Genomic DNA, 15,451 nt, shown 5'->3' with positions numbered 1-15,451 from the left:
CCTTTAAAAAAAATAGAAGTAGTTCAGGACGAACCTAATGGTACCAAGAACTGGTTAGTATAAGTATTGAATATCAATTTGCATGCACTGAATAATGTATGGTTTGGAGAACAATAGTGGAACAGGGACAGGTTTTTATGAAAAAATAAAAATGGTTATGAAGAAAATGTATAAAAGGTGTGCCCACCTGAGACTGTTAGACATTCTCCAGACAACACCTCGTTTGTAACATTGAGCTCACAATAAAGACGGGACCAGCTCTTCTCTTCAATTAATTCCAGAGTCTGCATCTTTATTTCTATTTAGTGTGTATTGAGTAAATAGTCTTGAACTTAAGAAGATCTAGGAAAGACAACGTCCATACAGCAGAATTGGTTTTACAATAGACTGGAATATTTTGAGCCAAATTTGAGTTGGTATTTGGAATGTACATTTGACATTTGATTGCAAATAATGCCCTGTATACCTTTTCTCTCAAATCATGGACTGCTGGATTGAGGTTTCCAGTTTAACTAATCTTCAGTCCTAAATAAATGTAATCTGTACAGGTCGTTCATGTTTATGTCCCTAATGTGAAGCGTGATGTGTTTCCCCGAGATCTGGCTCTTTATTGGAAAGTTAACCTTTTGGTCTTTTCTGGGTTGACTGAAAGGGACCAGGTCTGTCAGTATTGATCCAGCATGTCCAGGACCAGGTCTGTCAGTACTGCTCCAGCAGGTCTAGTTCCAGGTCTGTCTGTACTGCTCCAGCAGGTCCAGGACCAGGTCTGTCAGTACTTCTCCAGCAGGTCTAGGACCAGGTCTCTCAGTACTGCTCCAGCAGGTCCAGGACCAGGTCTGTCAGTACTTCTCCAGCAGGTCTAGGACCAGGTCTGTCAGTACTTCTCCAGTAGGTCCAGGACCAGGTCTGTCAGTACTTCTCCAGTAGGTCCAGGACCAGGTCTTTCAGTACTTCTCCAGCAGGTCTAGGACCAGGTCTGTCAGTACTTCTCCAGCAGTTCTAGGACCAGGTCTGTCAGTACTGCTCCAGCAGGTCCAGGACCAGGTCTGTCAGTACTTCTCCAGCAGGTCTAGGACCAGGTCTGTCAGTACTGCTCCAGCAGGTCCAGGACCAGGTCTTTCAGTACTTCTCTGGCAGGTCTAGGACCAGGTCTCTCAGTACTGCTCCAGCAGGTCCAGGACCAGGTCTGTCAGTACTTCTCCAGCAGGTCTAGGACCAGGTCTGTCAGTACTTCTCCAGCAGGTCCAGGACCAGGTCTGTCAGTACTGCTCCAGCAGGTCCAGGACCAGGTCTGTCAGTACTGCTCCAGCATGTCCAGGTTCTACTGTAGCTCCTGCTCTGTGTGGGACAAAAGAACCAAGTCATCTGGATAAAGCAGAAACTTGAATTCTGAGTTGTGCAGAGTGAGATCAGGCCTGCAGTGCATTCTAAAATCGTGGCCAATTTATTGATATAAATGTTGAATAATGTTGGGCTTAAGCAGCAGACTTGTCTCGCTCCATGCTCCTGAGAAAATTAGGAGGTTTTGCTGCCAATCTTAATACCTCACCTATTGTTTGTGTCCAAGGATTTAATTATGTCATATATTTTACACTCTACACAGCTTTCCAGTAATTTGTAGATTAGACCATTGTGCCAAACTTTGTCAAAAGCTTTTTTGAAGTCTATGATACATGCAAATATTTTTTGTTCTGCTTAACATGTATGTTAATTAGGGTGTTACTGTAGGGTGTAAATATGATCTGATGTGTGGTGATTTGGCTTGAATCTAATATGACTTTTATTCAAGACACTGTGCTTCATAAGAAAGTCTATAATTCTTGAAATAATAATATTACAGTGTACCTTTCCCAGTTTACTGTTCATACAGATGCCTCTGTAATTATTAGGGTCAAATTTATCTCCACTTTAGGAATATAGACTTTACAAAGGAATGTATCTTTTGTCTGTTTATAATTTCTTTGTCAATTTTAAGCCAAATATTATGTGATTTTTCTAATTTCAGAGGAGTTATGCAATTTGACAGTTTTGATTTTATACCAGATAATGATCACGCCTGAATCTCTCCCTCTTTTAATGTTAAAGTGCTTAACAGAGGGATGATGATTTCCTTGTAGTTTACAGGACAGTGAGTCACCAAATCAGATTTGCACCAGGTTTCCTGGAGAATTATAACGTCATTATCTTTTGTGTTATTTGTGAATTCAAAGTTGATACTTTTTTTTACCAAAACAGGGATGACTCTCTGTCTCTCTTTTTCCTTCACTCAGTACAAGAAGAGACAGCAGTTGATTATGGTGCTTCTTCCTCTTCAGCTTTGGCTCCCAAAGCTCTTGGGCTCACACAGAGCATCACAGCTGATAAGAGCAGCAAGGTCACAGCCCCTGTGGTCAATGGCCGGGTGAACATCAGCTTTAAATGAGGTCAAGTCCACAGTCTTCTCAGAAAATAAAACAATTCAACATTATTCACGGTGTGATTTTTAATTCATTACAGACCAAAGATTATGCATAGCAATATATTTGCAACTGCAAGCAATTACTGTGTGATGGTGGCAGCATAGAGGGAGCTAGAGGTGCGGCTGCAAGAAGGTTCTCTTTATTATCCTTATTTCTAGATACATGCAAGTAACGACAAAACGAAAAACAAAATGTGAATGTATTTGGCATGGCTTCTTCGGTCTCATTCCTTCATGTCTTAGTCCGCTAGTGTGCAGCACTGTCATCTGGGACCTGTGGGTTGATATAGAGATGGAGAAAAACAAGGAACAGGTGAGAGGGATTAGTAGGAAGGTGATTGGAAGCAGGGCAGGTGTTTACTGTGATCTCGGGCAGGAGGGGGCATGTCCTTCCTGCTGGAAGACCGGAACCCCAAGACAGAACCCTGCCCCCGGTAGGTCCGTAATAAAGTCTATGGAGATGTGGGTCCATGGTCTCTGAGAAGTGGGTAGAGATAGCAGCTTACCTGCAGGGGGGGTGCGCGAAGTCTTGCTATGAGCATAGTCTGTGCACGAAGTCCTTGTGCATGGCGGGCCACCAATATCTTGCGCTTAATAATTGTGCCGTGCGTGTTGATCCTGGATGTCCTGTTCCAACTGAGGTGTGCACCAGGTGATGAGGTCTCTGTAATGTTTCAGCGGAACAAACAGCGGGTTAGTGGTTTCTATGCTGCAATTCACCTCCCATGTCACAGCGGCCAAGAAGCATGAGGGAGAGAGAACTGGCTGGATGATTGAGCTTCGGCATGATGTTGTTCGGAGAGTGCGTCCACCCTCACGTTTCTCTCTCCTGGCCTGTAAGTGACACGAAACACAAATCTGGAGAAGAGACCACCAAGCCTGCCTAGAGTTTAACCCCTGTGTGCTTTGGAGGTACTCCAGGTTTTTATGATTGGTAATAACTATAAAGGGGTGTCTCACTCTCTCCAGCCAATGCCTCCACTCTTCAAAAGCGAGTTTCTCTGTCCCCTACAACACCATAATTATGTTCGGATGGGCATAATTTCCTAGAAAAGTTAGCTATGGGCCCTATCTTTCCCTCTCTCTGATTCTCTTGGGATAATATCGCTCCTACTCCGACATCTGAGGCATCTAACTCCACAACGATGCGCTTTTCCGGGGTTGGGTTGCTGCAACAAAGGGGTGATAGAAAAGGCAATTTTCAGGTTCTCGAAAGCTCTCTCTGCCACTTCACCCCATTTCAGTCATTTGGCTTTTCACTTTTCAAAGCAAGTCTGTGAGGGGTCTGGTCAGTGTGCTAAAAGCATTGTAACTCCTGGCATATCTGGGGTCTGAGCCAGCCTGTCACTGCTTCTACCTTGCCTGGCTGCATGCGTACGCTACTCTCTCGTATGATGTACCCCAAAAAACTCACCTCTCGGCAGTGAATTTCTCCATTTTGTAGTACAATTGGTTCTTTTAAAGAGTACGGAGAACTGTGTGGACGTCATGCCCATGTTGGTCGAAGGAGGAGGACTAGATCGGGATGTCATCAATATAAGCAATGATTGATCTACCCAGAAACTCCCTTAAGACCTTGTTTATGTACGCCTGAAATATCGAGGGGGTTGTATTTAAACCATACGGCAGAAACAAATACTCATAATGACCTGAGGATGTGCTAAAGCCAGTTTTCCATTCATCCCCTTCCCTTATCCTTATGAGATTGTAAGCACTACGTAGGTCCAATCTAGTGGAATACCAGGCTCCCCTCAACTGCTCAAGTGCAGCAGGAACCAGGGGCAGAGGATAAGGATATTTGGTCAGCAGTTCATTAAGTCCTCTGTAGTGCATACATGGCCTTAATCCTCCATCCTCCATCCATCCTTCTTTACAAAAAAAACACGCTGGCCAAAGCCGGTGATGTGGAGGGGCGTAAATAACCCTGCACCGAAGCCTCATTGATATACTGCACCATGACTCCAGTCTCCTCTTGGAAGAGAGGATAGATCCTGCTTCTTGGAGGTATGGCTTCTTCCTTCAGGTTTAAACACTTCAGCCAGATCTTGGTACTCCCAAGGGACGGTGAAGTCCTTGTTAGCATCAGGGCTCTTAATCGAGGTGGATTGAAAAAGCCCAGACTTATTAGGGAGGCATTGCTTCTCGCAGGAGGCTGCCCACTCGAGTATGTGGTTTTCGGACCACAGCAGGTGAGGGTTGTGTTTATGTAGCCAAGGAAGACCTAATGTGAGAGAGAGAAGGGAGTAAATAAAAGGAAATTTGCTCTACATGATATCTGTTTGTTTCCAAGTGAACACGGGGAGTGACATGGGACAAGTGCTTTTACACTCCATCATGTTACCAGCTGCTCCAGAGTCCACCAATGCTGCTGCAAAAAGCAAGCCTCCCTTGTGCGACACCTTTATCAGTATTTGGAACATCGAAAGGGCTGGGAAGCAACTCACTGGATCGCTCTGCTTTCTCTGCTCTCTGAACCGATGATGCACCCAGGCCCCGCCCAACTGCATGGGTTCTTCCTATGTCTTGGGAGATGAGGCTGGTGATGTAACTTCTCTACACAGTGACCCTTGGGGAATGTGTTGACACTTTTCCTGCAATAGGCGGTCATAAGTGATGGTTAAGTGGACCGTCTCGTTTAATGTAGACACTTCCAACTTGCAGGCTAATTCAGCCTGTAGTTCTCCCCTCAATCCTTTCAGGAACATGTCTATCAGCACCGGCTTGTTCCAGCGAGATCCTGCTGCCAGTGTCCTGAACCCCACAGCATAGTGAGTTGCCTTTATTTAACCCCTGCTTCATCCTGAGTAGGGCTTGCCCGCAGATCTTTCCTTGACAGGGGTGATGAAATATGGCCTTGAGTTCCAGTATGAACCCGGGATAGTTGTTCCAAAGCGGGGTGTAATTAACTACCAGGGCAGCTCCGCAGGCACGGGCTCTCCCGGTTAGTCTGGAGATCACAAATGCCACCTTGGCATGATCTGGCAGAAGGGGCCGGCACCTGAAGAACAGTTCACGTTGCACCACGAACCCCTTGCCGCTTCTCCTCCAAAGACCTTAGGGGTGGCGATAAGACACTTTACCCCTTCCTGGACTGAGGAGGTAGTAGGAATAGTTGTTCGGCTCTCTGGGCTTGTGCTGATACTAGTCACACATTGCCCAAGGCTCTGGACCCCAGACTCCTGCCTCTGTTGTTCAAGTGTTGTCATTTGAACAGTGAGCAGATTTGCCCAATCAGGGCTGCATGCTCCCTGAGGGCTGCACATTCTGTGACGGTGGCGGCCGGAGGCGCGGCTGCAAGAAGGTGCTCTTTATTATCCATATTTCTAGATACATGCAAGTAACGACAAGACAAAAACAAAAGGTGAATGTATTTGGTGTTGCTTCGTCCATCTCGTTCCTTCAGCTCTTAGTCCGCTGATGTGCAGCACTGTCATCAGGGACCTGTGGGTTGATATAGAGAGGGAGAGAAACAAGGAAAAGGTGAGAGGGATTAGTAGGAAGGTGATTGGGAGTAGGGCAGGTGTTTACTGTGATCCCAGACAGGAGGGGGAGTATCCTTCTTGTTGGACGACCCGCCAACTGCGACATACTTGTAACGCGTGGTGGCCCGAGTGCCGAAGCGCGAGGAGCAGGATACACAGACTCCATTGATGTGGCTGAACATTTATTTACACAGAACGATAACGGCACTCACAAGTATTACACACAAAGAACATGAACATGTAACGGTTAACGTTAAACAAGCACAATAAACATGCATACATTCAACAATGACAAAAAGAACATTAACCTTGACATTAATACGTTACATCAACAATGACCAACAATCCTGCACACTATGACAAGCGTTTAAATACATAGACAGGACGAGGTGTGTGCAGTCATGGCCACAAACGAGAATCCTCCCACTGCACGTGGTGGGCCAAACCACGTGACTCGCGGTAGACGAGTGTTCCATGACAATACTGTTACAAGCTGTTTGTTATAATATATAACAAACCATGTCATTTTCTAGTCTATTTCTTTACATACCAAAATTAACTAGTATTTTTACACACACACACACACACACACACACAAACACAAATGCATATTTATGAGCTAACCATGTGATAGTATATGGGCTTGGTATGACTGGAACAGTACTATCACTGCCCCTACTCATCAACTCCCTTTGGAACTTAGTTGCCTCATCATTATGTATCTTACTCATGAATCTTTTACTGAACGTCCTGCAGCAACTCTATTTATCTATCCATCCATCCATCTGTGTGAGACAGTGATGAAGACATTAATGGTGCCTCTTCCTCATTAACAAGGCACCTGAGGTCACACAGAACATCACAGCTCAGGACAGGAAGGTCACGTCTTCCGTTATATCAGGGGTGACATTCAATCACTCAGTGAATTTCATGTTTAATTCTGTAGTCTTCTCACAAAACAATGCAATGTGACATTATTTGATGTGTGATATTTATCGACATTACAAAATAAGTAATTACAGATTATGAACTGCGTTGTAAAATTTATATGACAAATTAATATGTTCTTTTTATCGAATTACAAAATTAAGATAGCTTCTGGAGTTTTTAATCTACACATTATCTTAGTTGAATATATCATACACAAAATAAATAACAAATTAAAATAAATAAAAAATAAATAATATCCCCATGAGATTATAGATTTAGATTTGTACAAAATGAGGCATAATGCAAACAGTACAGTAGGCATGTTTAGTACCCAGTCCAGTAATGCTGAATGTAATGGCAGTGTTGTAATAGACACAGTGCAGGTGTACAGTGTCCAAACCTCACTGCTGTGGAAAGCTTTGAGTTGGTGTAGGAGGTGGTCATGAATCTGGTGGTCATTTGAATGAAGATAATCATTTCTACCCAATACACACAGTCTACGTCATGGTCAGTGTAATATGTTAGGCAGCCATTACAGTGCCAATGTAACATACATAGCAGTTCTGGACTTTATGGACTACTTCTTGACTTGTTGTATTACAGTGTTTAACTGCATTTTAATATCTGTTGTGTCTATCAATGAATATTTATATTTGATCTATTACACCTAACAGCTGAAAGCACCTTCTACACATGGGAAAAAAAAAATTGGAAAGTACTTTACTCATTGCTCCATGGTCACATGAGCCCATCCCCATCCCACCCACCTCATTAATATGCAATTTCTCATGTCTGCAGCATGCTCCTCCCATTATCACACACAGCTGGAGCTAATTTCAGGGAGGATCACCAGCACTATAAAAGACTGGCTCCCCACCACATGGAGAGAGACATATGTGTATATAGATGTTGGGGCAGGTTCTCTTGGGGTTGAGCACTCTGAACCCAAGACTCACTGAGCTTAAACTTTCCTTCACTGGTGAAGTGGGTAGCCAGCGTACACACCTTCTGAGCTTTTCTTCGCATAAATGTACTTTTGGAAAACTGGCCAACATTTACACACGTCTGTCTAATGAAGGAATTAGTTCAGGTTTTGAACCAGGGGCTTTCAGTCTTGGGTTCAGTTCTGCATTAGTCCACTGGATAGTTTCATGATGTCTGCTGGACATGCTGTGACGAGATGTATCCCAACAACTGAGGCCAATCAACCATACTTACCTGTAATAAAGCAATAACCCACGAGAGGCTGTGTTTGTCTTCCTAAGTAACACAACATCAAAGATCTATTCAATGGACAAAACAGGCTTAATTATTAAGATGATTATTTATTTATAGGCTTTTTAATATATATTTTTATATCAAATATTTTTATATTAACAACAAAAAATATTTAATGTGTTAATATACAAAAAGTGTAGTCTTGGAGTACAAGTAAATTAAACTTTGGTTGCCAAGCAACACAAAGGACAAAAATTTGGCTATTTCAGTAGCTTAATGATTAGGTTTATTGTTTATGCTTATGTGGATATTTCCAATGATAGTACATGACTTGAAATAGTGCTCAACATTTTCAGTCTTCCCCGCTGGTGGGCTGGAGGGGTGTCGCTCCACGCATGTGCGTTTTGATAATGCCGTTCAAGCGAGGATGTTGCTCAAGCATCTCCGCTCATTATAGTTGGGCTGCAGTATGACTGTAGAGATGATGCACTCCAGAGACCAGTCACAGTCATTATTTTCCTTGCCTCTATGCCAGCATCTGAAAGTCTCTGCACTGAGGTATTTCTGCAGACAGTGGTTGGTGTATATGGTTTAATGCCAGCTGCCTTGCAAATTCTAGACAGCATGGTGCCAAAAAGGTTTACTCCCATATGCTCTCTGGAGTACCCAAAGTGAAAATCAAATATGAGATAATGTAACTTACACAATGATTGTTACATTATTGCCAACAGAGACTGCACATTTATGGTATTTTTATATTAAATAAAAAATTATTTTACATTATAAAGAGTTAGAAGAAAATCAATTAATTTATAAATTACCATACATCGAATAAACATTAATTACCATATATCAAATACATATTAATTACCATACATCAAATACCTATTAATTACCATAGACTGCTGGTATTGTTTGTCCTCTTTGGATGGAGAAAAAATGCCGGTGGATTTGGATGAAAAACAGAGATATATTTATCCATTGGGCAACTGGACACAGCCGGTCCCCTGTCTGCTCATACATGAATCCTCGTCAGCTCTCTTTGGCGCTCTCACTGGGCGCTTTCTGTTTTTTAGTGGCTTCATTCAAACCATTCTTGTCTTTGCAGATGACAAATGACTCGGGCTTCAGTTGCCAGTTTCCTTCTTTGGGTCTCCTTCCCAGATGCAGTTGCACATCAAACCAAATTTCCAGCCGGTGTGCTTGGATTGAAATCTTCACCCGATATTGCTGGGTAATGTAAAAACCTGTCTTGATCCTCTGTGCGAAGTTTTTTTAAAACTCCAACAAAAACATTGTTGCTAGAGGTAAACTCAGGACCTTTCAGGATATACCAAGACAGACTGAGCGGTGGCTCATTGATGTATCTGTTCAGTCCCGCACGTAAATCCACATAGCTGCTGAAGCCATAGCAGTCACCTTTTCCATTCTTCGCCTAAAACTGACGAAGAACCTGGTTTAGCTCTGGTTTGGACACTTTTTCAAAATCCATAGATACGTTTTTCTCAGCACACCAAGTCCAAAAACAGCAAACAGTCCACATGGTCTGTTTCACAGTTGCCTCTTCGGTTCGGAATTTTTCTAGTACTTCTATTTCTCTGTAATTAATTTCAGCATATCTTCTTACTTTTTCCTTTTCCTCAAATCTGTCCATCTCTTCACAATGTGTGTTCACCGTTAACGAGTAAATCATCAGATATGTCCTCTTCATGTTGTGGATTTGTCTGCTTTCTCAACAATATCAATAGGAGTCTTTAAGGTATTTTCTGCTTCATCTGAAACAGACTCTTTTCCTTGTACATGCTGCCTTATCCTTTCCATGACAGTCTCATTGTCATCTTCCATGGAAGAGGCATGATCAGTGTAGAGTAATTCTCCTTAAAAAAAATAGTAATTAAATAAAAATTAATTTGCTCTTAAGATATATCAATAACATGCTTGCAAGCTGTAAAAACAGGTGTACTGTAATACTGCTCAAATTATTTTAGTAATTATTTATTTAGAATTACTAATACTATGTTCAAGATTTATCAAATTTAATGTGGAAATAAATATTACTATGCATGTGTCACGTCTACAGACTGGCGCATTCCCCGTTTCCCAGGCAACCTAGTAACTTCAGGGTTTTCGTCATTCTCTGTGGTTCCATCTCCTCCGCTTTGTCTCCAGCTGTTTCTAGTTTATCCCTGATTATATAGTCTTATAAAAACCCCGTCCCTACGTATATTGTTGGTTGGTGATTGTTTCTTCTCGCGCCTTCGTTGATATAGGCTTGATAATATGTCTTTGTTGGTTAGTTCTCGTCGGTCTTATTCTCGCTTTATTTTGCTAAGAGTGTGTTTCCGTCTTTTATTGTGTTTGTGATAAGAACCTGTGTTACACATAGCTCCTTGCTCCTATTTTGTTTGTTTAAATCTCACTTGTACTCTCCCTCTGTATTTGCCGTCTACGCTGTCTTTCCCGTTAACGTTTACCCGGTATTGCTGTCTATCTTTGATTTTGTTCAGTGTTAGTTTATTAAAACTAAGTATTACTTTATTCTATTTGTCACGCTATTTGTTATGTTTTCCCTCGTTAGTTCTATTTCACGTAACATGCAAGGCGTCAGCACTTCGCACGTGTGTTCGCCCTCGCTGACCACCCCTTGAAATACATGAAATACAGAAAAAGTGTTAGGCTTTCTGTTATCACTTGTCACAGCCACAGATTCTGGAGACTTTCTGTTCTTTGTTAAATGCTAGCTTCATGGATTTAGCTAGTTTACTAACTAAAATGCTGGCTAAAGAGATTGAATGAATAAAATTATAACTTTCCTATAAGTGAGAATACTCCAAATATTGCAAATGCCATCACTTACCAATAGGAGATGAGTCCTGAATCATGGAAATAATTTCATGGGCTAGGTAGAGTTTTGTTCTTTTTAGAGCAGCTGCCATTTTGAAAAGCGTCTAAAATTGCCCAAGTCATATTGTCTTGACTTGAGCAAAATAAAATTGTTCGTCACACTCCTGACATAGGCCATTATATTACAGGGATAGAATCACATGATCTGTTAAGTGAGGACATATTTTACCAGAGGTGGCCAGCAAGGTGAGGAGGTGATTTGGGGAAAAAAAAACAAAAACAAAACTTTGGTCAAAAAAATTACGTGGGCCATTATTTTAGGAACGTGTGGAGGATTTTACAACTTCCACTAGGGTTCAACCAGTCAGATTTTAGGATGAGAACTATGCAGTCTATACTTTTATAATGACTGTTATTAATTTTGATAAAATAAACTTTATTCAATTTTATTATTTAAAACATGAGACTTGCCTAGTTTCTCAACTTTGATTCTGGGCTCCTGTATTCTACTGGTGTTCTCCTACCCCACCACTGCTCCAACTCAACAACCTTTGGGCACTTGGTAACCTTATCATTCTGTATCTTACTCCTGAATTCTTTACTGAAAGTCTGCCAGCAGATCTTCCCCCATCCCCTTCCTTCTGTGCTTTATTCTCTCTTTCTGCACCCCTCTCAGTATGACACACTGATGAAGGTGCCTTTTCTTTTAGCTCAGGCTCCCAGGGCACCTGAGGTCAAACAGAACATCACAGCTGAGGACAGCAAGGTCACAGCTCCTATTATATCAGGAATGACATTGTCAGTCAGTGAATTTCACTTTTAATTGAGGACAGCTCTAGCTCCTTCTCAGAAAAGAAGGCAAAGTTTTAGATTTGCCATATGTAACAAATTCACAGGAACGCTTCCCTGGAAAATTAGGATACTTAATAACTAAATTGGTTAATTACTTGATAACTTGTTTGCTGTACCGCTCACTGTAGGCATACCTCAAAAATGGCAAAGCGGTGACATCACAACTGTTACACGTGACCGACAAAGACAAGGCAACCTGGGAAATGTAGTTCAAAATGCATGTGAGAAAGGAAATTAAACATTTTGGAAACTCCACAAAACATTATTTGTGATAGTGACCTGTTAATCATGACAAAGCATGGTTTTAAACCTCTCTCGCATTAAAGATTACACTCCTCTTAAGGATACCGCTACATATACAATTTTGCCATCATTGTACAGTATTATCATACAACAGTAGTCACATGGTTGTGGGCATCTACGACTCTCTTTAGACACTGTTACAGTCGCATCTTTAGCTTCAGTGTGTGTTGTCTGGTGCCTGTAAAATGGTGACTTGGCAAAGCTCCTCCCACAGATGGAGCATGAGTACGGCTTCTCCCCCATGTGTATTTTGTAATGCGTCTTCAGGTCACCGAGGCACACAAACATCTTGTCGCAGTGCAAGCATCAGAAAGGCCTCTCACCCGTGTACGCGCCGCGAGGTACGTGCAGTGGCTGAATGCCTTGCCGCACTGCCCACACCGATACGGCTCCATGTGCGTCCGCTGGTGGTTATTAACGTTCGATGGGTGGGAGAACCTCTTACTGCATTGCGCACATTGGCCTTTCCCCCGTGTGCGTCCTGTGGTGGGTTTTGAGGTCACTGGGCCGCACAAACGTTTTCTCGTACTAGGAGCACCAGTAGGGCCGCTCCCCCATGTGGATCCTCTGGTGGTTGGTAAGGCTGGCTGAGTGTGTGAAGGTCTTGTCATCGCACTGAGGGCAGTGGTAAGGCTTCTCTTTGGTATGGGTCCTCTGGTGGTTCTTCAAGATGGAGGAGTAGGAGAACTGTATGCCACAGGTGGGACACTGGTAGGGTTTCTCACCTGAGTGCATGCGCTGGTGGATTTTGAGGTTTTCCAGACACGTGCACGTCTTGCCGCATTGCGTGCACTGGTATGGCTTCTCACCCGTGTGCATGCGCTGGTTGATCTTCAGCACGGACAGCTGTGAGAACATTTTCCGACAGACAGTGCACAGATGGGGCTTCTCACCGGTGTGCACCTGCCGGTGTTTCTTCAGGTTTCCAGAATGGCCAAAGCTCTGATCGCACCGGCTGCAGTGGTAGCGCTTCTCACCAGTGTGGATCTGCTGGTGGATCGCAAGACTCGTTGAGCAGCGGAAGCCACAGTTACAGTGAGGACACTGGTAGCACTTCCCTTCCACGTGGGTGCGGAAATGAGTCTTAAAGTCCCTCAAGAGCGCAAAGCTCTTGCCACAATAGTAACACCGGAAACGCCTCTCTTCGCTGCATGTCCTTGCGTATCTTTTAAGGTAAGCTTGTTTAGGGAAGGTAATTCTGCACTGTGAGTAAAGCTTTAGTCCACTGCATAGGTTCATATGGTTGTCCACTGGAAATGCTGTGAAGAGACTTTTGCCAACAACTGAGGCCAACCAATCACCTGTAATTACCATTTTACCACAATTAATAACGCATTACTTACTTTTAAATGAAAAAACAGAATAAAAGCACATCACTCACCTGAAGTAACTACTTTCTCATCACTGGTTCTGGGCTCCAGTACTCTCCTGGTGTTCTCTAGCTTCACTGCACACAGATCCAGTGGTGTCTGCTGGTCTTCATCCTTGTATACAGGGTACACGAGTTGCAGGGGGTCTGGTTCAGTTTTACAAGCAGATGTGAGCCCAGGGACATCCCCCATTTTCTGAGAAATGCTCTGGCAGTCACTTTGACACACAGCATCCTGTGTTTCTACAGGGTGGCCTGCAGGGGGCAGACTGGGCTTGTCATCAGCTTGCTGCAGATCACACTGACCTCCGTGTGTGTACAGAGAGACATTTCTTTAGGATTTGGCTCTGCTTTCAAAATGGCCAAGAGACTGGGTTCATCCTCTAGCTCCTGCACTGTAAGCTGCTCTCCACTGTCTTCATACTGAAAGTCATCAAATTCCACCTATAAAGCACAAAACCAACAAAGGTTCAGACATTGATATCAGTTGTCGATGACTGATCAAAAATCAAAAACTGACACAGCGCAATATATATTGAGGCTGAGCTATTGTCTCTTGTAATTTAATGAATTGTATTCCTTTTGCAAAAGGTTGAAGCAAACTAAATATTAGGCTTCAACTTTTTTTTTTTGTCTTTTTCAATTAAATTCCAACCCAAGGGCTGCACACACAAGACACACCAACCTCCGGGGTCCCTCTGAATTAATTAACTGCCTCTGTGCATCTGCATGATTGCACTCTGCTATTCGCCTGTTTCAGCAGTGACATCTTAAACCCGCAACTGCACCAGCCACAAGGGAGCAGCCACACCGCATCACAGATGGGAACAATCAGTCTCCAAGTATAGCCAGTTTGTGAAGTGCAATGAAATGTACTTTTGCAAAAGCAATTAAGAGAGTAATTAATTCTCAAAAAAAAGCGTTCCACGCCATTTTGCTTACGCAATATAAAAAAAAAAGCTTCTGGTGCAATATCTTGGCATCAAAGATAGAAATGTTTCTACTTTTCAACAGTAATAGTATTGAATTGCTGTGCTGAGTCTTCCTTCTATGTGAATGGGAGCTGCAGTTACCACTTCTCAGCGGAGTTCCATGTTTTCCCGCTCCAACGCACCCGAATCCCATGCTGACGGCTTTATAACCAGCCAGATGGCTGGTTCAGGACCGTCACAGCATGGAAAGCAATGGACTCTGCACATAGGGAACTTTACGGAACCTAACCTTTTAAAAATGCCTCACCGAAGACACTGGCTTGTCTTACATCCACTCAAACATTGAAGTTTGTTGCCTTTATAAAAAGAAAGCGCAAAGAAACAATAATGGGAAAACAAACTCTACATTCAAGTCTAATAATGACCGAGGTTCTCATGAGTTTAACTTAGTTTCAGGCACTCGTCCGATGCACAGTTCACGAGATCCCACTCGGCTAAGTAATCCCTTCATGATCCGAACGCGGACGTTTAAAACCCGGAAGCCATAAACTGTGTCGTGCGTTGGTTCGTGTCGAGAACTCAACGGACTATTTCATAAACGAACCTCTTTGCGCAATTCTTCCTCTTCCTTCCATTTTAATTTAGCCTCCAGTGACGTTATCAACTTCCTCAGATGCGTGTTTTCTGTTTGCAGACCTTCAAGAATTCCAATATTCAGCATAGTCAGATGGGTCCCGACCGATTTCGTGCAACTGTTGTCAGATTCATTTGTGCGATGCAACGTTACTCTCAATTCCCTGTCAACATCGGTGCTAACGTTTAACATTCTCGGTGTGCAGCGTATAGCAGGCAGGATAAAAGTAGAAATAAATCACTAGGGATTATTTTTTAAAACTCCGGGCTTGAACATTAACTGTTAACGACACATAGTGCACACGGAATGCGCAAGCGCGGAGACTGAAGAAGTCTCTGGAACAAACAATACACAATGTTATTAATAATTCGCTTTATAGTTGTCCAATTCACGTTTGTCAACGTTTCCAAATAACATTAAAGATTCTGA

General features: G+C 42.9%; 1 protein-coding gene across 1 annotated transcript; it reads right to left on the bottom strand.

Annotated features, from left to right (window-relative positions):
• Positions 1-11,734: 11,734 nt before the first annotated feature.
• On the bottom strand, positions 11,735-14,970 carry LOC113582847 (zinc finger protein 239-like). Its single transcript, XM_035535189.1, has 3 exons — positions 14,530-14,970; positions 13,469-13,900; positions 11,735-13,388 (listed from the first exon to the last, which is right to left on the bottom strand). Exons 2-3 carry the CDS (start codon positions 13,647-13,649, stop codon positions 12,616-12,618), a joined length of 954 nt encoding a protein of 317 aa, XP_035391082.1. The 5' UTR covers positions 13,650-13,900; positions 14,530-14,970; the 3' UTR covers positions 11,735-12,615.
• Positions 14,971-15,451: the final 481 nt, after the last annotated feature.

This window comes from Electrophorus electricus, chromosome 16 (assembly GCF_013358815.1).
Source record: "Electrophorus electricus isolate fEleEle1 chromosome 16, fEleEle1.pri, whole genome shotgun sequence".
NCBI classification, from domain to species: domain Eukaryota; kingdom Metazoa; phylum Chordata; class Actinopteri; order Gymnotiformes; family Gymnotidae; genus Electrophorus; species Electrophorus electricus.
The sequence above is the reverse complement of the archived record's forward strand: the minus strand, read 5'-3'. Positions and strand labels throughout refer to the sequence as shown.

Bases quoted from the DNA above. Each gene is read 5' to 3' on its own strand.
- LOC113582847 (XM_035535189.1), bottom strand. From the start codon at position 13,649: ATGGGGGATGTCCCTGGGCTCACATCTGCTTGTAAAACTGAACCAGAC. The intron at 13,389-13,468 runs GTGAGTGATGTG...TGGTAATTACAG, and splicing joins TGAGAAAGTAGTTACTTCAG to GTGATTGGTTGGCCTCAGTT.